This window comes from Xyrauchen texanus, chromosome 21 (assembly GCF_025860055.1).
Source record: "Xyrauchen texanus isolate HMW12.3.18 chromosome 21, RBS_HiC_50CHRs, whole genome shotgun sequence".
NCBI classification, from domain to species: Eukaryota; Metazoa; Chordata; class Actinopteri; order Cypriniformes; family Catostomidae; genus Xyrauchen; species Xyrauchen texanus.
This window is the reverse complement of record NC_068296.1, coordinates 4565643-4592476: the sequence shown is the minus strand read 5'-3', so window position 1 is coordinate 4592476 and position 26834 is coordinate 4565643. Positions and strand designations below refer to the sequence as shown.

The 26834-nt window shown below is 37.4% G+C and overlaps 1 protein-coding gene across 1 annotated transcript in view; it reads left to right on the top strand.

Annotated features, from left to right (window-relative positions):
* Positions 1-26834, top strand: part of otogl (otogelin-like) — an 84851-nt gene that overhangs the window by 52183 nt on the left and 5834 nt on the right. Inside the window, exons 36-54 of the mRNA XM_052151908.1 lie at positions 763-991; positions 3356-3498; positions 3589-3612; positions 3699-3791; positions 3978-4161; positions 4533-4750; positions 5938-6079; positions 11947-12132; positions 12210-12422; positions 12553-12657; positions 12758-12865; positions 15080-15181; positions 15300-15404; positions 15828-15868; positions 15990-16053; positions 16179-16357; positions 19408-19512; positions 19781-19900; positions 19992-20037. Coding sequence (XP_052007868.1) covers positions 763-991; positions 3356-3498; positions 3589-3612; positions 3699-3791; positions 3978-4161; positions 4533-4750; positions 5938-6079; positions 11947-12132; positions 12210-12422; positions 12553-12657; positions 12758-12865; positions 15080-15181; positions 15300-15404; positions 15828-15868; positions 15990-16053; positions 16179-16357; positions 19408-19512; positions 19781-19900; positions 19992-20037 — 2407 coding nt within the window. The remainder of the gene's footprint in view (positions 1-762; positions 992-3355; positions 3499-3588; positions 3613-3698; positions 3792-3977; positions 4162-4532; positions 4751-5937; positions 6080-11946; positions 12133-12209; positions 12423-12552; positions 12658-12757; positions 12866-15079; positions 15182-15299; positions 15405-15827; positions 15869-15989; positions 16054-16178; positions 16358-19407; positions 19513-19780; positions 19901-19991; positions 20038-26834) is intronic.

Here is a 26834-nt window from a genome sequence, read left to right as displayed (position 1 = left end):
TTTCTTTCTTCTGCTGAACACAAACAACAATTTTTAGAAGAATATCTAAGTTTTGTAGGAACATACAATGCAAGTGGATGGTGACCAGAACTTTGAGGTCCAAAAAGCACATAAAGACAGCATAAAATTAATCTACAACGTAAGTGGTTAAAACTACTGTATATCTTCAGAAACGCTATAATAATTGTGGGTGAGAAACAGATCAATATTTAAGTTCTTGTTTACTATAAATTCACCTACCTGACCAATAGGTGGCGATATGCTTGAAGAATGTGAATCGCCAAAAACAAAAGAAGAAAGTGAAAGTGGAGATTTATTGTAAAATGGACTTAAATATTGATCTGTTTCACACACGCACTTATACTAATACTGAAGATATACTGAAAAATGAGGAAAGTTATTAGGATAAATTATAGGATAATTATAAGTTTGTAAAAATGTGCAATTCTTTTAAAATAATTTTTTCTTAAGAATAAAATGACAGGCTTTGACGTTGTCTGATGGTATACTAACCTTCATAGCATAATGTACAATTGCTTTATTACAGCAAATACAACTCTCCCCGAAGCAAAGAGGTTGTTATGCTATGGGTTAAGGTGTGGTATAGTGAATAATCAAAGTGTCTGTTACCCAATAATACCCTGAAACAGACCACAGGCTTCGATAAATGCTGCTGAATGATAGTAGATCACCACATATATCAATCACACTAGCAGAAAGGTGCCTTAAATATGAGATCCTGATGTGTTATGGGGCATACAGGGTTTATATTCTCTCTTAAACCATTGGTCTCTCTGTTTTGTGTCCATTCAGCCTCCGTATTCATTGCGCGTGGACGAGTGCAGTGAGTATATCTGCGTTAATGGACAGCTGATGCTTCATAACTCCTCCCAACACTGCAGATACAACATCAGCCAACCGCAGTGTAACCTGCTGGGTACACCAATCCAGACCAACACAGACCCCTGCTGCCCGCTGTGGCAGTGCCCATGTAAGACACACGCAAGGACATTTAGTCCAAGCTGGATGTTTTCAGCCTGATCTCATAGAATCACTTCACTATTACGTGGCTTGTTGTATGTTTCGCAGAAATTTCAACAACGACTTTGATTCCATTTATTCCACCCTGTTCCTCACACAATGCTCAACATAGATGACATCTCAACACTTTTACTATAGCGTATGACTTGTAAGGCGTTTGTATAACCTGCTGAATTTACAAGCTTGTTCATGTGCGATCAATTTACGCCATAGGTCAACTAATAGAGCGTTAAACTTGTGATGTTAAGAAGTCCTGGACAAGTCCTGAAGAGCACGCTTTTTATGACACAATTGCAAAAAATTATTGCAATTAGTAAAAACATCAAACTGATCAAATACCAATGTGTCATATGTTGTTGGAAAGCTCTCAGAGTAGAATACAACCAGGCTATTTATTTTACTCACAGAAAAAAATATAGCGAGTAATAACTAAGTACATGTCTTTGACAGTTATGTTGTTGTTGTTTATATGCTGCATTTTCACTTATAACTTAATGAAAAATAAACAGAACTTAAAATATCACACACGACGTCATAGAGGAGGTTATAACCTTTCAAATGAGCCACACTCAAGGTAATCGGACGTATAGATCATTAGATAATCCACACAAAGCACAATGTTACATATGGCCACCAGGAGATGGCGCCAAATACATGACACAGACTCAATGATGGCTCAAATGGCACAGAATGAAACTCATTCTGTGAAATCTCATTACTAAAATCATGTCTACATGCTATGCAAACCTTTAGTCATTGTTTTGTTTGCATGTGTAATTAGTTATTTTGTACATATATTTTAGTTTTTTGTTTGGAGAGGCTTTTTGACACTATGATAAATTATTTTTGTAATGCTTTAAGTTTTGATTGCTTTGTCGTATCAACAAAAAAACGTTCTCAGATACAGTTGACATGATTGGGAACAAAACAAAAGAAGTTTTTTTGGAGCCAACTTATTTACACCCAGAGATATATAATGTCAAATTAGAAAAATTAAAACAAAATACATTTTTGGTTCAATTTCTTAGGCTGAGAATCTCGGAATTTATCATAATGTAGATCATTAAAAACCTTACAAAGTTTTCTTTACAATGATACCAAACACTTGACCCTCTTTGTTTTTTGTTGTTGTTTTTTGTTGTTGTTGTTTGTTTGGTTTTTTGTCGAATTAGAAGCCTTTATTTTTGGCTATGCCACTGAAACAAGAAATCTTTAAAAACACCTTCAGAGCTTAAAGGATTAACCTTATAAACCTCATCTGTTTGGGAGAAATAACTTCCTTTTAGTGCCACACAGGGGGATATTTCACCTTCGAAATTGCTAGGATACGTGTAAGGATCCAAGTAATATAATTTTAATTTAAATGTTGACACAATCACTTGATTGCTATTATAAATATAGTTCAAGCCTTAAGCAGCAGCCTAATATCAGTCACTTTATTGCAACAGTTATTATACATTTCTGTATTTCATGACTCTTTCTTTAAACATTAAACAATTATTGAAAATTATTAAATAAACCTAGTTTTGGCCAGGTATACAGATGTTAGACATACTGTATACGTATGTGTAAGACACATATTTATGGGCTTTTCACACTTGAAATCGTTCTTTTAACCCTGTGTTAAAAAATTGCTGTCTTATCTTTTGACATTTTTCACACTGATCTTTCTTAACCCAGGGATTGTAATTAATTTTGGGTAGGCAGGTTGGAATATGTCGCACTGTATATTTGCAAAACCTGCGTTAACCGTATTTAATTGCCTATTTATGAGGTTAAAAACATATGTTGGACAAGTACAACACATGACTGTGCATCTGTGGAAATTTTGTAAATTATAAAATATCATAAAAATGTTTTAATTATAATTATTATGTGTTTGTATAGAGACAGAAAAAAAAAAGTAAAAAAAAATTATAATAATTATGCAGGTCCCTAGTTAGGCTAATAATACATAAATAAATAATTAAAAAATATATAATAAACTAAGAATTTGAAAATGAAGAAAAAAATGATCTATACCATCTATCACTCCAGTTAATCCATTTTAATCATATTTTTTACATTTTCTCTCAAACGCAGATGCTAAGCACATTATGGGAATATTTCTGAGGCCATTCATATTTAATGAGGCAGCAAATGATTGGTTGTTTGTTGTCACCCTTCTCTAAAGTGGGGTTTCATAACCCAGGCTTCAATGTGGTGCCAACCTCCTTTCAAAATCACAAATGTGAAACGTTGCTTATTTGCATTTACATTAGCAATGAAGAAAATCTTTGCTTGGCTTTTAATGTTATTGCATGTGTTCAAACAGGTCGCTGCTCTATCATCTCTGATCTACGTGTGATCACATTTGATGGGAATAATGTGGCTCTGTATGATATCGGTTCTTATATTCTGGTCCATCTGACAAGAGAGAAGATCGTGGGACACATAGAGAAATGTCCCACCAGTGAGGTAATACCACACTAACACTCTACCATGAAGAAATACACGTCAATATATTCTTTGAGAATTTCTGTTCAATGCTTCTCTCTTTGTTTCCAGAGTGTGAACTACATCCGGAGACCTGTAAGTGTGTAGCTAGCTTTATGATCATTTATTATGGTCATCCCAATGAGTGTCACAAGCTCATTTTATATCTCACTTTCTGTTAGACTCCCTCTGGTGGCACCTCTGGTTTGTGTTTTAAGAAGCTGAACATTACCACTCACTCCTACAGAATCATGATCAATCGCCTCGAGCGCAAGGTAATGAAGTTTAGCACTTGCTATTATAACAAAAGTGGTACTGACCCCTCAGAAAATGCCACAACTTGCTGTTGTTGTTTTAATATGATCAACAGACTCCTTTGTTGAAAGGATGCAGCTTTAATCTTTGCTTGTGGGTGTTATGTACAGTATGTTGGTTTGTAATGATGGTTTGATCTTATGCAGGTTTCGGTGAATCAGATTACGGCCCGACTGCCGTTCACCAGGCAGAACCTCCATATGGATGACACTGGGACCATGTACTCCATCGACACACCTGGTGGCATCAACATAAAGTGGTACCACAGCACTGGCATCATGGTCCTACAGTACACCGCTCCTGATAACACCTCCACTAGAGGGCTCTGCGGTCAGTGTGTGACAGCATTGCACTTCATAGACAACATGACATCACAATTCACACTCTATACTTATATTTACATGAATGCATTTGACAGACACTTTTATCCAAAGCAACTTACATTGCATTGCATTCAATTTGTGCATTTTTTCAGTTTGTTTGTTCTTTAATCAAACCCATGACCTTGGCATTGTTAGCCAGATGCTTTTCCATGCTTTACCTGCTTAATAAATATCCCTGATCTTATTGTGCACTATACAACAGTGCAAAATGACCAATCAAATTCAAACAGATCAATCCCACTGGGCATTTTATTTTCATCTGTGGTCTTGTACGTGTGTTTGATATATTTTGTTACCGGCATGTGTTTCCTGTCTCAGGTTGTTGTGATGGTAATCCGGCCGATGACCTGCGGCTGCCCAATGGTACGGTGGTTCAGGATGTGGAGGACATCCCTATGTTTCTACACGGATGGATGGTGGACACGTCAGAGGACACGGATTACTTCCGCCGAGTGGGAGACAACTGCACCACCGGCAACTGCTCCAAATGTTTCACCATGCTCAACCAGAGACCTTTTTCCAAATGTCACCACAAGGTACAACACACACACTTGTTTACGTATCCTTGGGCCGACTTCCCCTTCACAACTATTGTTGTTAATATAAGTGAGTTTTATGCAACTTAGAATAGTGCCATATGACTCTGTGCGACAGAAGTTAACCCTTTAAATGATAGTCTAGAGTCTTGTGACTCAGTATTCAGTCAGTTTTTATTCATGTAAATTATACATTGCATAGGGAGAAGTCAAAATACAATGTCACAAGGATAAATAATACATTATTAACCCTATAAAACCATGCGTATCAAATATAATACACATCGTTTGACGAATCGTGTTTCACTCTCTATTCAAGCTGATGAGCCAAACAGTCTATGGTATGTAAGTTTCACATGTTTATGGCACCATCTAGTGGTTATTTGTGAAAAAAGTGGTTTCAATGTTTATATCGATCTATTTAAAAGTGACTCTTATGATGGGATAAATGACAGCTTATTTTAATAAAGTAAAAGTGATAGTAATTATTATATTGTTCCTGATATATTTATACTGAATATAAGCAACTTGGTTAAAAGTTTGAATATTATTTTATTGAAAGCCCCCCTTTGAAATCCATGTATCAAATATGATACAACAGGCCTTTGAGGCATATCACTTAATCACTATTACATTACATTCATGCCCACCACCAAAACTTAAATTTTGTTTTGTTTTAAACTTTAAATTCAAAACATGCAAAATTGGTCATTGTCTTTTCGATATACACATTACCAGGTTAGAGTTCAGTAAAACTGAGCTTTAGGCCACATCCACAAAAATCCATTTCCTAACGTCATAATTTTCTAAAGTATGTGGCTATGGAGAGCTTTTTTCAAAGCGCTTGTTTTCAGTGGATGCAAACCCCATTCTAGTGTAGATAAAAGGCATAAGCAAAAAGAATGCGTTTTCAAACGAAAACATACTAACATAGCCTTAGTGTACGCAATTAAATATATATATATATATTTTTTACTTTTATTCTTGTGCACCTGCTCTCCTGTATTTTATGCATATGAATGGAATGTAAAATCTAGTGTGACAACCCCTTAATACATTTTCGTCTTATAGTATATGTGATCAAGGAGTTTTTGTCAGGTTTTGTTATTATTGTGGATGCATTTAGAGAAATGTTATACCTGAAAGAATGGGTATTCAACACATGTGCATTCAAATGTTTTGTGCAGGTTTCTCCTGAAAACTTCTGTGATAAGATATGGGCTGGTGATCTGCATTATAAAGAGTATGAGTGTGATTTCCTGGCTGCGTATGTGGCCATTTGCTACACACACCAAATCTGCTTCAGCTGGAGGAAAAGCAACTTCTGCCGTGAGTGTGATGCACGCATACACGCACACGCATACACACACACACACACACACGCATACACGCACACACGCGAGCGTGCATATGCGAGCGTGCATGCAATGAGTGTATTTAGTAAATAATATTTACATATACAAGTCTGAGACCATATTGAAAATCTCGGATTAAAATTTTTAATTTAAACCTGAAAACAAACCGAGGGTGTGTTCCATTCCAAAGGGCTCATTCCTATGAACCAATCCCTTCAAAAGGGTTATCCATCCAGAATGAGATGTTAGGAGGGTTGAAAGGGGTAGGGCTCTTAAAATATATATATAATTCGGAACGCACTTCAATGTCATCTATCCGAGCTAAAGGAGCCGCTGCAGTCACACAAAGGCTGATGCTAATGAACATCAGATGTCCCTATTCAGAAATATTTAAACATGTTTTTTCCTCAGTATGAACAACTATCAGAATGCAAACGGAAGATTTATAGGAAGATTTGTAACATGTATACTTAATAAGTAATAATAAATTTAATGGTCCATTATGTAAGATTCAGAAACACTTGTTATTAGTGACACCTGTGGCCGTTAAGTGAACTGCAGCAGCTACATGTTGCTCATGCTCACGCACACACTCCAAAGGGACACGAGCATCACCCAAAACAATGACGTAATGTACAAAGAGATGGAACGTGATTCACCGACATCATCCTGACAGATGAGGTAGCATAATTACAAATTCACAGTTTTAATTGTTTTGCTACAAACGTTGAGACTGTATATTATATTTGACTCTCCAGTGCTGGGACAGGACTAAAACAAAGTGTGGATATAGTTCTGACTATGCGAGACTGTAGTTTGAAGTAATCACTTTTCTTTGGATGATACATTGACTGCATTTATACGATATAGCCAGCTAGCTAGCCAGCTTCATCAATAGCCGTTAGCTAAATTTTATGGATGATGAGAGTAGCTGTTTATAAAATAGACTGTACATTATAAATATGATGATACAATTCAATATTGATGTGATTCAAGCACAACTGTTATTTGATATATCGATGCTCTATTGTTTAATAATAATACAATGTATATATTTTCTGTATTACCAGGTTACGTTACACTAATGAATGGAGCTTTTTGCATTATCTTGAACATTGTCTAGCATTCATTTCATGTGTTATTGTAGTTTAGCTAAAATGACAAAGATAAATCGTTATGACATTATTTTTCACATGCTTTGCAGTTATGTAAGCCTACCTGTCCAATAAGAAGAGCGCCAATTCTGGGTCAGTTTTGATCCCCAAACCCGAATGAAGGTCCTTCCAGAAATCAAATGCCCTGCCGATGTTCACTCTAGTTTTCGCTCGACCACGTTCCGCTTAGCCAGTTGAGATTATGTAGATTAATGTTTTTTTGTTTGTCTTACTCTGAGTTTGTGTAGGAGTCGGTGTTGTGCTTGGAGCCGGACGTTTGATGGATTACATCACTAAGATAACGTTACCTATTGTTGCAGTTTATTGTCGCTGTTGAATAGCGGAAGAGAAGCGATTACTGTCTGAGGCAAAGCTCTCGGGAGACTTTGGATTTTCCCGGCAAAAGTGACCCGCTCCTTTCCCATGAAAACCAGTCTTCAGGCTTTAATAGGCAACCTAGGCAGTCCGGGAAGGGCTCATTTTCTAAGTTGCGTTACAAGCCGTTCACACATTGGCAAAAAAAGGCGAATATTACATGACAAATTTTACATATTGCACCTTTATGCTTCATGTTTAAATATTTTTTTTATTATTTGAATAAAAAATGAACTAGTAAACAAATGTACAGTATATGTTTGATTATTATATAAATACAATCCACTGTGTATACTTATTTAATTTAACTCCTTTATTTGAATAACAGTTCAAGTGAATTTACAGTAAAATAACACAAGTAATAGCAAGTTTCAAACAGAAAGAAGAGGTTTAATAGGTTTTAAAAAGTTCATTATAATAATTCAAAACTTTCATAAACCACAGAGATGAAGGACTGTCACATGGTTTTGTTTATAGAACCAGAGTGTGTTTGCACTGGCAAACCTGCAGATTTATGATGTATGGTCCGGTTCCGGTACGCTTGACAATGAAGCGTCCATCAGTTGACCCCTACGGAATCATTTGTTTTGAAGGGCCCTTTGAAGCAGCTATTTATGAGTCTTTTGGTTAGCAATGACACTTCAACCTAGTGGCCATGATTGTTCTCCCTTCTTATTGCTTTTATTCAATCCCATTTGGAACGCAGGGAAAGTAAGTCTGTGTCATGGTCCAACCATTTATGTCATTGAAAAGTGGCAAAAAGACCACAAAACAACAAAAAGGGTATATAAAGGCTTATACATTTTCTATACATTTTTTTGTTTGTTTTTTAATTTTTTATTAACTGTTCACCCAATTAACTGATATCAGTTATTACCATACACATGCAAAATAAAAAAAATATATATATACAATATATATACTACCGTTGAAAAGTTTAGGGTCACTTATTCATTCTCTATTCATTTATATATTTTTTTTTTCACATTTTGGAATAATAGTGAAGTCATTACAACAATGGAATAATAGAAATGGAAATATGGGAATTATGCTGTGACTAGAAAAATCAAAAATAAATCAAAACTAAGTTATATTTTAGCATCTTCAAATTGGCCACACTTTGCCTAGATTTTGCAGAAATGTACTCTTGGCATCAATTTCAAAAACTTTTTTTATATAAAATTTGAGTTTTGTAATTAAATAATTTAATATGTTGGCACAATTATATCTTTGTCTACCAAAAACAATTTTTTTTCAAAAGATTTTTAAGATCATGAGAAACATTTCAGGCAAGTGGCCCCAAATGTTTTAATAGTAGTGTATATATATATATATATATATATATATATATATATATATATATATATATATATACACACTCACCTAAAGGATTATTAGGAACACCTGTTCAATTTCTCATTAATGCAATTATCTAATCAACCAATAACATGGCAGTTGCTTCAATGCATTTAGGGGTGTGGTCCTGGTCAAGACAATCTCCTGAACTCCAAACTGAATGTCAGAATGGGAAAGAAAGGTGATTTAAGCAATTTTGAGCGTGGCATGGTTGTTGGTGCCAGACGGGCCGGTCTGAGTATTTCACAATCTGCTCAGTTACTGGGATTTTCACGCACAACCATTTCTAGGGTTTACAAAGAATGGTGTGAAAAGGGAAAAACATCCAGTATGCGGCAGTCCTGTGGGCTGAAAATGCCTTGTTGATGCTAGAGGTCAGAGGAGAATGGGCTGACTGATTCAAGCTGATAGAAGAGCAACTTTGCCTGAAATAACCACTCGTTACAACCGAGGTATGCAGCAAAGCATTTGTGAAGCCACAACACGCACAACCTTGAGGCGGATGGGCTACAACAGCAGAAGACCCCACCGGGTACCACTCATCTCCACTACAAATAGGAAAAAGAGGCTACAATTTGCAAGAGCTCACCAAAATTGGACAGTTGAAGACTGGAAAAATGTTGCCTAGTCTGATGAGTCTCGATTTCTGTTGAGACATTCAGATGGTAGAGTCAGAATTTGGCGTAAACACAATGAGAACATGGATCCATCATGCCTTGTTACCACTGTGCAGGCTGGTGGTGGTGGTGTAATGGTGTGGGGGATGTTTTCTTGGCACACTTTAGGCCCCTTAGTGCCAATTGGGCATCGTTTAAATGCCACGGCCTACCTGAGCATTGTTTCTGACCATGTCCATCCCTTTATGGCCACCATGTACCCATCCTCTGATGGCTACTTCCAGCAGGATAATGCACCATGTCACAAAGCTCGAATCATTTCAAATTGGTTTCTTGAACATGACAATGAGTTCACTGTACTAAAATGGCCCCCACAGTCACCAGATCTCAACCCAATAGAGCATCTTTGGGATGTGGTGGAACGGGAGCTTCGTGACCTGGATGTGCATCCCACAAATCTCCATCAACTGCAAGATGCTATCCTATCAATATGGGCCAACATTTCTAAAGAATGCTTTCAGCACCTTGTTGAATCAATGCCACGTAGAATTAAGGCAGTTCTGAAAGCGAAAGGGGGTCAAACACAGTATTAGTATGGTGTTCCTAATAATCCTTTTGGTGAGTGTATATATATATATATACTATTTAGCACAGAGAAAACTGGAAACATTTAAATAAAAGACAATCAAAACTTAAAGGTGCTGTAGTCGATTTTGGCCATTCTAGAATTTCCACAAACTAAGCTGTTGGATTAGCAATGCCCCCTCTTTCCAAAACCCTGCTGTCTAAAGATACCAAATTAGCTTTATTGAGACCGATATTGAGCAGAAATGGTTGTAAAAAACACCATCTGCAAAATAATATTGCATTAAAGTGTTAGTTCACCCAAAAATTAAAATTCAGTCATTGTTTACTCACCTCTGTGTTGTTATAATGCTATATGACTTTCTTTCTTTTTCTTAACACAAAGGGAGAAACTGTGAAAAAAGTTGTGCTCAGTGATGTCATACAATGGCAGTTTATGGTGACCACCTCTTCAAGCTTCAAAAGGACACAAAAGTATAATTCAGAAGTCTAATAAATTATTGCATGAGACTCATGACTGTTATGAAAGCATAAGATAAGACTGGGTGAAAATCAAACTGAAATCTAATGTATTATTTAGTGAAAATGTTCACTGACCGTTGATCTCCTGTGGGCGTTCAACAGTACACAGCCTCCATCACGACATTGGGGCGTTCAAGTGAAAACTCATTTGTTTATCTAAAAACAGGTCTTCCACAGTGATAGCAACAACAGAGAACAGAACTTACAAATATGTCTGAAGAGTTTGTGGTTGAAGAATTTATGCATTTCTATGCCCAGCCTTTTTTTTGAAAGGAGTATTTGGAAATCAAACAATGCTACAGGCAGACACAGTCATACAGTGTCCTAACCTGATTCAAATGTCATGCGATGTAAGGTACATTTTCAATGGTAATCAGAGTTTTTGTCCTAACCAGCCATGACCGGTGATGGTACATTCTATCGATTGCTTGTTTTCTATTTTCTTCATCATGCAGGTAACTCCAATGTGAACTGACAGTCCAAACAAAATAAGGCTGGGCATAGAAATGCATCAATTCTTCGAGTTTTCGATTGATTTCCCCAATGTAACGAGGGGCTCCATGAGCTGTTGCTCTCGTGTGCTATCATGAACGCGCACTGGAGAGCAATGGTCGGTCAACAATTTCAATAAATAATACATTCGATTTCTCACCAATCCTTATCGTATGCTTTCATAACAATCATGAGTCTCATGGAATAAATTATTAGACTTCTGAATTATATTTTATGTCCTTTTGATGTTTGAAGAGGTGGTCACCATAAACTGCCATTGTATGACATCACTGAGCACAACATTTTTCACAATTTCTCCCTTTGTGTTAAGAAAAAGAAAGAAAGTCATATAGGGTTATAACAACACAGAGGTGAGTAAAAAATGACTGAATTGGAATTTTGAGGTGAACTATCCCTTTAAGTCTCAAATGTTTGCAGCAACTACAATACAATGAGAATGCGAAAAATGATTGGCAGGCAGAAAGCATCAGAGACACTTTTTGGTTTGCTGTTTACAGAGTGTAGTGCTGTCACAGAGACAAGTGAGAAATCTCATGAATTATTTCATTAATATCTTTCAGGGCCATTTTTTGCCTACCTTTCCATGAAAAAAATCACTTACAGCATCTTTAAACAAAACCCTAAAATTATGAGTTAACAATATTGCCGATTTATTCACTTTTTATAAACATTTTTTTGCTTATGACAGTTGGTTTTGTGTGTGTATATGTGTGTTGTAGCACTTAAATGTCCTCCTGGCAAGGAATATAAACCATGTGTGAACACCTGTAAGACCCGGACATGTCAGAACCGCGATTACTACGAGGAGAGCACCTGCACTTCAATCAGAGAGGAGTGTGTTTGTAAAGATGGCACCATCCTGCACCGAGCAGACTCCGCCTTCTGTGTCACCGAGGACCAGTGTGGTAAGAATGCCAAACCATTCAGAATCTGAAACAAAGTGCATTTGTGATATCTATTAATGTTATTTCCACGTGATCAGTGTGTACGGATAACGAGGGCGCTCCCCGGGCACCGGGCGAGGTGTGGAACAGCTCTCTGCGCGGCTGCTGTCTGTTTAAGTGTCTGGAGAATGGCAGTGTGGTGCCTGTTGAACCCGAGTGCAATTACGAACCCGTGCCATTGTGTGAAAGAGAGGGAGAGTATGCTGTCGATGTGCTGGAGGAAGGAGTCTGCTGTCCTAAGAAGATTTGTGGTAAGTATACACACATAAACGCCACAAATCCCACCACAAAATAAAGAATTAAATGGATAGTTCTCCCAAAAATACAAAATTCATTGTATGGAACTTTTAAAAGATGTCTGTATATGTGTCTTCAATCTAGAGTGTAACCTCACCATTTGTCAGAGTGAAGTGCCCAGCTGTGAGAATGGAAACAAGCTGGTGATTGGCTACAGTGCTATTTCCTGCTGTCCTGAGTACAGATGTGGTGAGATGGACACACATATTCATGTCAATTAATCCTCATTCTGACTAGCTGTTTGTATGGTCGGTGTATAAGGGTGAGTCTTCTGATTGGTCTCTGTTAGAATGTAACCCACTGTCCTGCCCGAGTGTCCCGGCCCCGGTCTGCAGAGAAGATCAGTTCCTGGTGGAGGTCAGAGGAGCACAAGCCTGCTGCTATAGCTACATGTGTGGTAATAAAACACTAAAACAATCATATAATACAACTGCTACAATGGACATCACAATACATGTAATTAGGGATGCATCGAGGTATCGGCCACCGATATATTTATCGGCCAATTCATTACCAAATTAAAACCATCGGCAAATCGGTTTAAGCATGAAAATCAGCAATATCGATGATGCATTTAGAATTAGTTATTACACTTTGTAAAAACTCTTCTCACATTAATGAGGGGAAAACGTCATTACAGACTTGACAGGTGTGAAAGCGGCACTTATACATGATGAGGTAAAACCATCCAAACACTTCGAAAACAGCAAACTTTGACTTCTGAGACATTGGCATGGTATCCAATAAGGCTGCACGATTGATTGAGTTAAGTTTGAAAATGCAATAAGGTCTACAAAAGTGATTACAAAAGCTGTGTTTAAAAATAGACTGCAATCAACTCTTTAGTTGGTGCTTCAGTCAGCATTGTGTAAGCAAGCGGCACCCTCTAGCGGTCTGGATGACATTTCCATTATCCATTATTTCCATTATCTTTACACCACTATAGAATTTAAAAGAGATGCAATAACAGTGCAAAAATGTTTTAGAAGGATAAAATAACCTTTTCTTTACATTACGCATCATTCTATGATATTTAGTTATTTTTCAAGATATATTTTTTCATCTTTTTTATCTTCTATTTTATCTGTCATTGTGGCTCTCTTTAAAATTTTGCCCTGTCATATTTTCAACAGATCCAATTCAGGTTAAATGTAAATTACTTATTGTTATAACAAAAGCTTTTGTACCTCTTTGTACATTTTAAAAACACAATTACTGAAATAAAGTTAGTTGCAAAATATCATTATCAGCACTGGTAATCGGCCAATAGTTAATAGTTCAAATCAGTATCGGCCAAAAAATGTCATATCGGTGCGTTGCTATGTGTAATTATAACACATTACATGGGAGACCGAGGCTAGTTGTCTACAAACTCCACAACTCTCTTTAAATCTACACCTGCATTAAACCACACATTATAGGCTTTTCAGCTAAAAATGTAAAAGTAAAACAATTACAAGGCACAAAGTGATTCATGACACAACAAAAATGGATAAGGTAACGTACAAAAATATTTTAGCCAACTAATATTGTAATTGATAAATTTATTTTATAAATTGTATGATTTAATTGATTTAAATTAATGACATTTAAAAACACATGTAACAACATGCCCTGACTTGAATTAAGAAGACAGTTCAACCTTTCAGTAAAAATCTGCCTTCATTATATGGTTAACTCTTGCCTGAATGAATGCCAGTGTGGTTTGATTATGTTCGCTTGTTTAATCAAGAGCTATAACAAAAATAGGATGATAGTGAAAATTCGCGAAATTATTCTAATTTAAGAGGGATTTATTCTAAGGTGTTTGAAGCCATAAAACAAAACCTCCGCTAGAAAAAAACACATTTGTGTAATTGGACTTTTGACTCCAAATCTAATAGTTACTGAAATATAACTGTGGCAGGGCAGAGGGTGGGGCCGGGTCGTAATCAAGCCTCCCGAGAGGGATAAAGGTCAACTGCAGAGGATCGTGCGGGAGAGAGAGATCGTTAACGGACTGTGTGTGTTTATGTTGTCTTTTAAGTTCATCATTAAACTATTATTTATATTGAAAAGCCGGTTCTCGCCTCCTCCTTTCCGGGTTTCTGGCACCAGTGTAAAGTGATCAATGGAAAGGAGGAGGTGAGAACCGGCTTTTCAATAAAAATAATAGTTTAATGATAAAATTAAAAGACAACATAAACACACACATGACGGACATGTCCGTTAATGATCTCTCTCTCCCGCACGATCCTCTGCAGTCGACCTTTATCCCTCTCGGGAGGCTTGATTAGCCTAATACGGGACCGAGTGTGTACGATCACGCCAACCGACCTGCCACAATAACCCTTGTGACAACTTCCCCGTTTGACAACTTGCCTGATCTCCCCTATGTGTATTGCTAAACCCACACAGTATCTGCACATTTTTGTGCTGATTGTAGGGGGAAATTGAATTTCTTAAATGGAGTTGATAGTGCGATTTTTATTTATTTATTTATTAATTTGAATAGGGACCAGCAAAAATTATTTCAGCAAAAACGAAAAAAACATTTTTTTAGCACATGCTAATTTGCATCTCAGGTCCCTAGATAATGGCTTACTGTAGAAATATTTCACATCTTTTGCAGTATGCGAGTCATGTATTGAGCCGATTCCAGTGTGTTTGCCTGGAGAGATTCTGGCTGTGGATATGAACACCACTAATCACTGCTGCCCGCAGTATCATTGTGGTAATTAACGTGCACACACACACACACACACACACACATACACATACAGCAGTGCATGAACTCAGTCATTATGTATATTTTAATCTAATATGAAAAGTGCTGTGTGTTGACCTTTCAGTGTGTGATATGAGTCTGTGCCCTAAGGCCAGTGTGAGCTGTGCACCTGGAGCTGTGCTGGTGAAGAGACCTGTGCCAGACAACTGCTGCCCAGAAACACACTGCGGTATTGCACGCACGCACGCGCACACACACACACACAAACACGCACACGTTTACTTTATCTAAATAAAGACTTATCATTGACTTCAATTAGTTTTATATACAGCTCATTTATAATGTATAATGTGAATAATGGAGGCTTCTGACGTTGTAATTTTGTACTCCATGTATAACTACATTATGTACATATACACACATCAAAACAAACTCACAGGTACAGAAACATTACACTAACAAAAAAATACCATGTATTTTGGACATTTACCATGGAATTGTATTATGGTAATCATACAGTATCATGGCATGTATCAAGCTATCATGGTATTACCATCTGGTACAATCACTATACAATGACACCAAAGGTTTGTAGTCATACATACATTTCAGCTCATGCCATTAAGAAGCATATTATTTGTTTGTTTTACAGAATGTCAATGTCACAACATCACACTTCCTGTCTGCACTGTGGTGGGTGTTCTAAAGTTTATAGTGTGTGTGGATACACTACAATTGTCACGCTTACTAATGCTGACACAGTAATATAAGCACTTCATATTGTGACTGACCTTTGACCTTTTGTGTGCTATAGGGAGAGGTCAGAGTAGAGGATCCAGACCATGGTGGTCCATGTGGATGCCTCCTGCACTCCTGCAGTAAGACTTACACACATGTTGGTATAAGTGCATTAGTATTAAATAAAAACATTTTTTAAACGTGTGTGTGTGTGTGTGTGTGTGTGTGTGTGTGTGTGTGTGTGTGTGTGTGTGTGTGTGTGCAGAGAAGGCAGAGGTGTGTCTGTTTCAGGGTGTAACGGTGTTGAATCCGGGTCAGTCTATGGTGCAGTATTTTGAGGGGGAACTCTGTTACACCGTTCAGTGTCTCACTCATAAAGACCCCAGCACTGGATTCTACGCCATAGAGGTCACCACTGCCAACTGCTCTGAGAAATGTGAATCTGTAAGTCACATGACCAACAGTCATCATATACTGTAGTTAATGTTACTATTATAATATGAATGAACACACACAAAGATGTTGAAATAAATGTAAGTGTTGCAAATCATGTCTGAGCAACTCTGCATTTCATAAATAAAATAATTGATTACATATTTTAAGATTAAACAATAGAAACATTTATAATAATAAAATATTAACACTATTAATAATACGTTTATTTTTGTTAGCATTAATAAATGCATTCGGTATCATGAACTAACTATGAACAACAGCGTTTTAATCTTTGTTCATGTTCATTTATTTACAATTATTTATTTACAAACTTATGTTAGCTCATGTTAGTTTAACATGCATTAACTAATGTTAACATACAGGTATATGACTAATTTTAAATGTTATTAGTATATGTTGAAATTAACATTATCCAAGATGAATAAGTGCTTTAAATGTATTGTTCATTGTTAGTTCTTGTTAACTAATGTAGCAAAATAACAAAAACAACCTTATTGTAAAGTGTTACCAAAATATACCAAGATATTTTAGCATTTATTAATTATATATTAAATATATATTATTTTTACATTGACAACTTAACAACAGGTCTGAAAATTAGAGCATTTGTTAAATCTTGATTATTTATAAATTACGGAAGCCCTGAACTGCATGATGAAAAAAACAAAGTTTTCTTTGAATTTTTTTCTCTGTCTTTTCCTAAAGAGGGAAACACATTATATATATATATATATATTTTTTAATTATTATTTCAAAGATAATTTTTTTTTAACAGAGCACAAAATCTGTTTAACAACTGATCTGAAATTCAAATTAAATCTTGATTATTTCTAAATTACGGAAGCCCTGAAACACAAGATGAAAAAAAAATATTCTCCGAAAATGTTTTTTTTTTTTTCAGGGAATTTTTTCATTTTGGAGGGAGAAAAAAAAATTTGGAGAAATTTTTTGTTGTTGTTGTTGTTGAACAAAAGTATTTTTTGGCAAGGAAAAGACATGTGGTTTAGGGAGGTGACCGAAGCTGAATACCTTATTCGGAAAGGCACGAATAATGACTTCAAAACGAAAAACCAATTCATCCGAAAAATAGATAAATATTTAGAAGACTGATCATCCAACGAGCACAGGCATTAAGCGATATTTTAAATTAACTTATAGAAAATTACAAGCAATGATGAGTCTGTGAAGCTAATATTACTATAGTGCAAACCGTATGAATGAAAATGCACATGGTATGATTTCAAGTTCAGATCGGATGGCCGCAGTCTTGACATTTGCAGTCTCCATTAATGGTGCGCATCTTCAAAATCTAAGCTTGTAAAGAGTATTAACTATATCATACACATTTTACACTTCTTGAAATGTCTGTTTGAAATGTCTGATCACATTAACAACAAATGTTTCACACAATTCACACGTGAGGATTTATAAACCAACCTGAGCGCGATGTTTAATTCCTAAAGAAGTGAGGGTTTTATAGCAGAGCTCAACTGGATGTTGACCACATTTATATCCCCATTAAAGGTAATTATCTGGTTAATTCTTTATTCCAAAAATGTTCAAATGCTCCATAGAGGTTTAAATACTTCATAAAGTGTAAATCTATTCAGAATATTCCTGCACACGGAGGAGTACAAAACAAAAAAACCAACCCGCATCTCAGAATAGCATTGAGATGATGTTCTTCTCACCACAATTGTACAGTTAAATAAAAATATAGATAATTATAATAATAATAATAATATTTAAATAGGCCTTTCCCAGGCACACTTTATATACAGAAGCTATAGTCTAAATGTAAGAGCTACATTTTAAAATTAAAGTTGCACACTTCCGGTTTCAACCACGCCCACATCCGGTTCTATCTGAATACAGATACAGTTACAGATGATGGCTTTGCTGCACACCTCTCATGTGGTTACACGGGACGGCACTGCGACTGTCACGATTACCTGTGGTCTGCCCTGTGCTCTCTGTCGCACTATCACGTTTATGTCATGTTTCCTTGTCTGGAGTGGTAGTGGTGTAGTGGCTAAAGCACAGGGCTGTTAATCAGAAGGTCACAGGTTCTAACCCCACGGCCACCACCATTGTGTCCTTGAGTAAGGCACTTAACTCCAGGTTGTTCCGGGGGGATTGTCCCTATAATAATTGCACTGTAAGTCGCTTTGGATAAAAGCGTCTGCCAAATGCATAAATGTAAATGTAATGTAAATGCTCCGTGTTTTCCACTTCACCCGTCACCGTTCGCGCTCCATGTCGTGTTTTCCTTGTTGTATGTAGATGCCTGTTCCCATGCTTCCTTCGTCAGATGCCTGTTCCCATGCTTCCTTCGTCGTTTTCACTCCAGCCATCCCCGTGTTTACCTTCCGTGTTAAGTTAACCCTTTGTTTGCCTTCCGTGTTTATTTACCTTTTCCCATCGTGGATGTTTCTTTTGTTGGTGTTCTTTTGTGTTGCCGTTATTGTTAATAAAACCTGCTGCATTTAGATCCTCGTCCCGACTCTACCTTCTCCGTCATTCGTGACAGATCTCCATCATTCGTGACAGATCTCCATCATTCGTGACAGATCTCCATCATTCGTGACAGCGACAACTCTCCATTTGGTTCAGGGTTAATGTAATAAATAATAAAAATAATAACAAACAAAAAAATATTCAGAAATTAAATGTTAGATCGAGTTTTTGAACTATGCCTTTCAAATTTGGCAGTTTTTAAGACATATTTAATTTTTTTATTTGCTTGATTTAAAAAATATATATTTAGCTCAGAAATTTATGAAGGATAAATGCTAAAAAATCTGCACTTTTGAATGAAACTCAAATCTAATTTTCCAAGCTGGTTTGTAACAGTGTGGGATCACCCAAATGTACAGGATTAGAAGTTGTTCTGATACATGCATGTTATATAAACTGAAATATGTTTCATGATGCTTTTAAAGACCTGGTTCGACTGTCTTCTGTGTATTTGTACCAGTGCAATCTGAGTGCTAAAGGATTCTTTTATTCTATGATATATTTCTGTTTTGATATTGTAGCACCAGGTTTATGTTCCTTCCTCTGATCCTCACGTGTGCTGTGGCTCCTGCAAAAACATCTCGTGTTCATATCCCAGTGAAAATGGCACTACAGAAGTTTTTATGGTAATCTGCACATGCACACACTCAAACATTAATCAACATTGTTTCAACTTTAATGTATTTTCACTCTTCATATCAAATGAAAATCATATCACTTTATTATCACTTTATTGTATGGTCCAAACATTGCAGTATGCATAAGTACAAATATACAGTATACAGGTTCTAACTGTGCAAGATCACAAACAAGAGTTGCAATGATTAATACTTGACAGAAGAAAATTGAGTAGCAACTGAATTAACGTGACTATGTTTTTTTGTGCGATTCTAGGCAGGTAGCTCGTGGGTGGCTAACTGCACGCGGTTTGACTGTATGGAGACTGCAATAGGAGCAGTAGTTCTGGCCTCTGGAGTCGTCTGCCCTCCATTCAATGACTCTGAGTGTATTCAGGTCTGACTCAAAGTGATGCCCATCTTTTGCCTCTTCCTGTATCACTTTGTGTTTTTTTTTTTTCAGGTAACCTGTGTGCTCTGTGTTTCAGAATGGAGGTGTCGTTCAGACGTATGTGGACGGTTGCTGTAAGACGTGTAAGTAGTGTGTGTCCGGGGCTGATTGGTGGGCTTTCTGGGAATGCTGGGAGCTGTTTGGAACAGCATGATGGAGGGGCAGTGCTGGGCTTTATTAGCTGCTGGTCGTGACTGTTGTTAGACGCTCGCTGTTGTACAGGAAAAAAAAATCTTACTACGGGCCGCTTTCATTCTTTTCTTTTGCAAACTGCCTGTTTCAATTTCCTTTATTCTTAAAGGGACAGTTCACCTGAAAAATGAAAATTATGTCATTATTTACTCGCCCTCAGGTTGTTCCAAACCCATATTAATTTGTTCTGTGGAACACAAATGGAAATGTTTGGCAGTGTTTGTCTCAGTCAACAGATCTTAGGCAGTGACACCTCAGCCTCAGTCACCATTCACTTTCAATGCATTATTTATTTATTTTTTTCAAAACAATGAAAGTGAATGGTGACTGAGGCTGAGGTGTCACTCTGCCTAAGATCTCCTTTTGTGTTCCACAAAAAAATGAAATGTATACAAGTTTGGAACAGCATGAAAGTGACTAAGTAATTAGCGTTAACCCTAACCTAACCCTAACAGTTTTTATTTTTGGGTGAACTATCCCTTTAATTCCCAAATTCAGTTATTCCCTTTGGTTGTAAATGCTATAATCCTAAAAAAAAATGTATGGATTTCACCATTAGGAGTTAGGAAAAACATTAAAAAACATTATTTTTTATTATTTATTGACAAAACATCAGATTTCTTTACCATTCCCCTCTCTATCACCTGTGTCTGGGCATTTTAAACTTTCTGTCTGTCTTTACTGTGTGTGTAATCTGTGGTATAGGCTGGATTTTGTGCTATGGGATTGGTGTTTTTGTGGTTTAACTGTCTCTTGTCAAAGCTTGATGCTTGGTGTACAAGCAGGTTTAGACAATTGTCTTTCACACACGCTGGGTGACAACAAATACATTAGTAAAGCCATCCGAATCGGTACAGTGGCCTCAAAAAGGATTTGGACTCTTAAGGCAATTTAAAGAAAGTATGAATGTCATTGCATTATAAATTAAATTATTTTAAAGAAATGTAGAACATGACAACATTTCAAGCAAAACATTTCACCAAAAGAAGATTGTTAGGTTTGAAATGAGAAAATATTAGATACACATACAAGTATTTGTGTCACTTTTGTGACAACATGTGCATAGTGAATGCGCTAACCTGTGGTTACTCTGCTAGGACACCTGTGTGAACTAGAGGGAAACTGACTTCATTCATCCACTAAAAATCACATTGAGTTAAAAGTAATTTAAAGGAACATTCTGGGTTTAACAGGCTTTAAGTTAAGTTCAATCATCAGCATTTGAGGGAAAATGTTGATATCACAGAATATAATTTTGACTTTTCCCACATTTCTATTTAAAAAGCAAAAATCACAATAAGGCACTTACAATGGAGGTGAATGGGGCTTGTTCTTAAATGCTGACTACCGGGGGCTGGGTAGCTCAGTGGTAAAGACGCTGGCTACCACCCCTAGAGGGTGTGCTGAGTGACTCCAGCCAGGTCTCCTAAGCTACCAAATTGGCCCGGTTGCTAGGGAGGGTAGAGTCACATGGGGTAACCTCCTCATGGTTGCTATAATGTGGTTAGTTCTCGGTGGGGCACATGGTGAGTTGGGCATGGATGCCGCGGTGTATGGCGAGATGCCTCCACAAATGCTATGTCTCCGTGGCAACGCACTCAACAAGCCATGTGTTAAGATACGCGGGTTGATGGTCTCAGATGCGGAGGCAGCTGGGATTCGTACTCCGCCACTCGGATTGAGACGAGTCATTACGTCACCATGAAGACTTAGAGCGCATTGGGAATTGGGCATTCCAAATTGGCCAATTGGCCAAATTGAGTGCTGGTTATTTACACACGTTGTCTGTGCTGGTTTAGTGCCTGATTCACGAAACTAATTATGCAGTTCGCCAAGGGCGCCATACAAGCTAGATCCGCCACTGACTTCCATTGTGAGTAGTTCACTGCAACTGAGAATTTTGCTTTTTAAATATATATATAAATGAGGAGGTCAAAATTACAATGTAATCAACATTATGCCACAAATGCTGTCAAGTGAGCTTAACTTGATTTGAACCTGGAATATTCCTTTAACCATCTGTTTTAAAAGTAATTGCAAATATGGCTAAGATGCAATGAAATTCATACATTTTTAAGCGCAGCTTTTCATTTTGTTTGCATATAAACCACACATTCCAAAGCAAGCGAGTTGGAAGATATTGCATGAATGTATTTTCTCCGATAAGATTTAATAGTATTAATTGTATTGGCATGGCATGCTAGAGAGATACACAGGTGATTTGAGGAAGAAGCTCCACATGTCCAGCATGTGCCTTAGTCAGTATGTATTTTTTGTGTGTGTAAATGGTGGAACAGGGCATCTTTTGTATGCATGAGGGCATATTTGGGCACATGTGTGTGTGTGTGTGTGTGTGTGTGTGTGTATGTGTTTGCATTGGTTTTGGGGCTCTTGCGTTTGCTCTGGCTGGTTTGTGCTGCGTGCTGGAAGCTTTTACGAGCAAAGCGACATGTTTAAGCGACTGAGTTTCTGACCTCTGGATTACTTGTGAGTTTGTGAACTGCCCCTGTGTGTTTCTCAGGTGCTGGACTCGGTTTGTTGCCTTTTTCCGTTAGTCCAGTTACACCCACTGCTAGTACTAACTGTGATACAGGTACCCACTCATCTACTGACTTATACTAAACTGTCTCTCATTGCATTGTGTGTGTTTAGGATGAGTGAACTGATTGATTAAGTGAGCGACACATTAATATTTGGCCTATAAACACTGTCTCTGTTCTACTAAACAATTTTTTTCCTGACATTGATGTTCACTCACTCAGATATACATGCACACACTAACTATCACTTTATTACTGCACTAAAGAACCATTAAAGGAATAGTGAAAATTCTGTCATTCTTTACTCACCCTCATGTCTGTTTTTTTTAATGGGACACAAAAGGAGAGATTTGTGAAGAATCTTCACAAAGCTCTTTGCCATGCAATGACACAATAAAGGTTGTCCAGACAGCTCATGCACTATAAGACTTCTGAAGCCGTAAAATAACTTCAAATGAAAAACAGACTGTATTGGAGTTCATATTAAGTCAATAAATAACACTATCATAAGATTATGATGCATAAACGTTTCACACCACAGTCATATTCACACAGCAGGTTTATTCCTGAGATTTGGATCAAAGGCAGTTATTTACATTTTGCTTTATCTTTACACTGGTGTTTTTCCATTCCAGAGGTGGGTAGAGTAGCCAAAAACTAAAATTCTCTCATCATTTACTCACCCTCATGCCATCCCAGATGTGTATGACTTCCTTTCTTCTGCAGAACACAAATTCAGATTTTTAAAAGAATATTTCAGCTCTGTTGGCCAAACTCCAAAAAGCACATAAAGGCAGTATAAAAGTAATCCATAAGACTCCATTGGTTAAATCCATGTCTTCATAAGTGTTATGATAGGTGTGGGTGAGAAACAGATCAATATTTGTCATATGAAGGGGGCAGGGGGCGATATGCAGAGAAGAATGTGAATCACCAAAAACACAATAAGAATGTGAAAGTGATCTGTTTCTGTGTTTCTCATCCACACCTATCACATCGCTTCTGAAGATACTGATTTAACCACTGGAGTTTTATGGATTATTTTATGCATACTTATGTTTGTTTAGCTTTAAAATGTTGCCACCTATTCAGTTGCATTGTATGGACCTACAGAGCTGAGGAATTCTTCTAAAAATCTTCATTTAAGTTCAGCAGATGAAAGAAAGTCATACACATCTGGGGTGGCATGAGGGTGAGTAAATTATGAGAATTGTAATTTTTGGATGAACTGTCCCTTTAAGGGCTCTTGTCAGATCTGGATGAATTTGTCAATAAGAAGAGAGGTTTGGAAACATTTCTATTAATTATTACAGTGAAAATGTCCCACAAGGACATTATATATAATGCTGAAATATAAACCAAAGCAAGATCATGCTTTATTAATGCCTTCTTTCGCTATTTCATAGCTTTTAAAGTCCTGTGTGGATTCTTATATCAGTGTAGTTACAGTTTTCAGTGTCGTAAGTATTTAGATCATTAGTTCTGTAAAGCAGTACCAGCGCTCTCTAAATGCAGAGTACGCAGCCATTCTCGTCGCCACGATGTGTGTGCCATGATGCGCACGCCCCGCGCTCCTCGCAGTGCACTCGCAGAAATGCTGTCTGTTCGCACTCCAGTGGTCGATCACACGAATGCCAGTGATTTACACTCAACTTGGATGTTTAAATGGATTTATACAGTTAATCCGCCTGAAGTAGCTGTGATTGTTTCCAGTAACCCAGCGAGGGCGCAGAGTAAATGCATAAATACTGCTTATGACATGCGGGACAAAGCACACTGATATATTGATGCACTGATTTAAAAATGTACACTTAAACACTGATGTCATAAGAGCCCAGTTACAGAATCACCCTGAAAATGACCATCTCATTACACAGAAAAGCCTGCGTTAGAATAAGAGCAAAAACATACCTCAGCATGCTGCCTGAAGTTGGAGCTGTGACTTTAATCTTGAAATATCAGCTTGTCTTGTTGTTAAAAGAAGGCATTGCATGACAAAACTATTCTTTTTTCACTATGTGGAGCGAAGAATGTGTTTCAATTTGAAGAGTTTGATGCTGCATTAGTGATTGAGTGACAGTCTGTGAGAGCGTCTCATCGCGCACAGCTGTGTGAACTTCCGCTCTCGTAAAAGTCCCATTCAATAATCTCTCAATAAATTACACATTAATTCAAATTAAACCCAGTAATGTAACGACAGTAACACCACACATTGTAAAGAAGTAAAAGTAACACAAACTCATAAGAAATTTACTTGAGTAAGAGTAAAAAGTACCCACTTTTAAACCTACTCTAATAGTACATTTTCCCCAAAAAGTTACTCAAGTAAATGTAACGGTGTAAATGTAACACATTACTACCCACCTCTGTTCCATTCACTTCCTTTGCTTCCCCCACTGATGGTCAAAATATGGCCTACATTCTCATGACTGAAACCGGTAAATATGCATCATGTTGCATCTAGATTTTTTAGTGCAAGTACATGTTTGATCTATACGGCCCCTTAAGAATAGGGCATACTTTGTTTTTCATCCATGTGGCGAGCGCATACTGATGTGTTTGCCGCATGTACACTATGACTGCTTACTAGCAGTCAATCTCAGGCGCATGTGCAGATGATAGGGGTGGCTGTGGCTCAGGTAGTAGAGCGGGTTGGCCACTAATCGCAGGGTCGGCAGTTTGAATCCCGGCCCACATGACTCCACATGCCAAAGTGTCCTTGGCCAAGACATTGAACCCCAAGTTGCTCCCAATGGCAGGCTAGCATCTTGCATGGCAGCTCTGCCATCATTGGTGTGTGTATATAAGTGCAGACCATTTACCATGATGCTAATAGATGTGAACAGTCCTCGCATTCCTCTACTGATGTGTCAATTTGCATCAGTCGCACTGTACAGGAGATGTACTGGCCTTTAGATGTGCTGCTCTGGGCTTGACATCAAAAGGCCTTTGCACACCATAGGCAGCACGATTATGAGAGGTGAATCGCAGACGAATGGCCCTTTCCCATAGAAAGCAATGCAGATGTTCAGCGTTAGCACATTCACGCGCTTACAATAGGTGCCGCTAATCAATAAGCAATTTTACCCTGGTACTGTAGGTGGCTCAACGTAACTTTGAGCTGGTTCGTTAGGGTTAGAAAGTCGTGTTTGGTGTGCAAAACTAAACATCATTGGTTCTGGGGTATACTGTAACTGTATGTGGCGGACTAGTTTATAATAGGGCTGAACCGATTAGTCAACGTTATCGACAACGTTGACAATAAAACTAATTGTCGACAAAATGTTTTTATGTCCAACAGTTGTTTGATCTCATTTAACTTAACATGAGATCACATTAAACTCTAATGATGGAGAAAGAGGAGCACTGCTGTTCACGCCTGACTGATGACAGGAAGAATTACACAGATCACAGTCCAGATGCACTCGAATCTTTCCAAACAGATTCAGGTGATGTAGATTGCAAAGTATAAGGACATTTTAATGCAAAAATACAAAGTAAATACAGAAGCAAATAAGTGGAGATGGAGCTCTTTAAAGGTAACACCCTGATGTTACATCTTTATTACAGTTATATTTAATGCATTATAGTTTTATTAAAGTTCAAACTCTAAAAAACTGACATTTCTCTGTGCGGTCAGCACCTCTTCTTTTAGTTGCGCGAATGTCCCGATCTAAGGGGGAGAGATTGAAACTGCATCCAGCTGATGCACACTATCGCGGGACCCTTCTCTCTCTAGCACCACACTTAATGCAGCTAGACTATAACCTGATGACTCGTGACTTATTGAATCATAATATATGTCACTGTGTATTTCTTATTATGAATAGAATTGGCAATATGCCGCTGTAATAATAAGTCAAGTCAATTTTATTTGTATAGCGCCTTTCACAACACACATCGTTTCAAAACAGCTTTACAGAAGATCAGCATTAACAGACGATAAAACTGTAATGTCTATAATGTCGATGAATCATCATTGTGTAATTAGATAAATAATAATTGTATTAATAATCCCAGTGAGCAAGCTGAAGGCGACTGTGGCAGGGAACACAAAACTCCATAATATGTTGATTAATGGAGAAAAATAACCTTGGGAGAAACCAGACTCACTGTGGGGGCCAGTTCCCCTCTGGCTAACATCATGA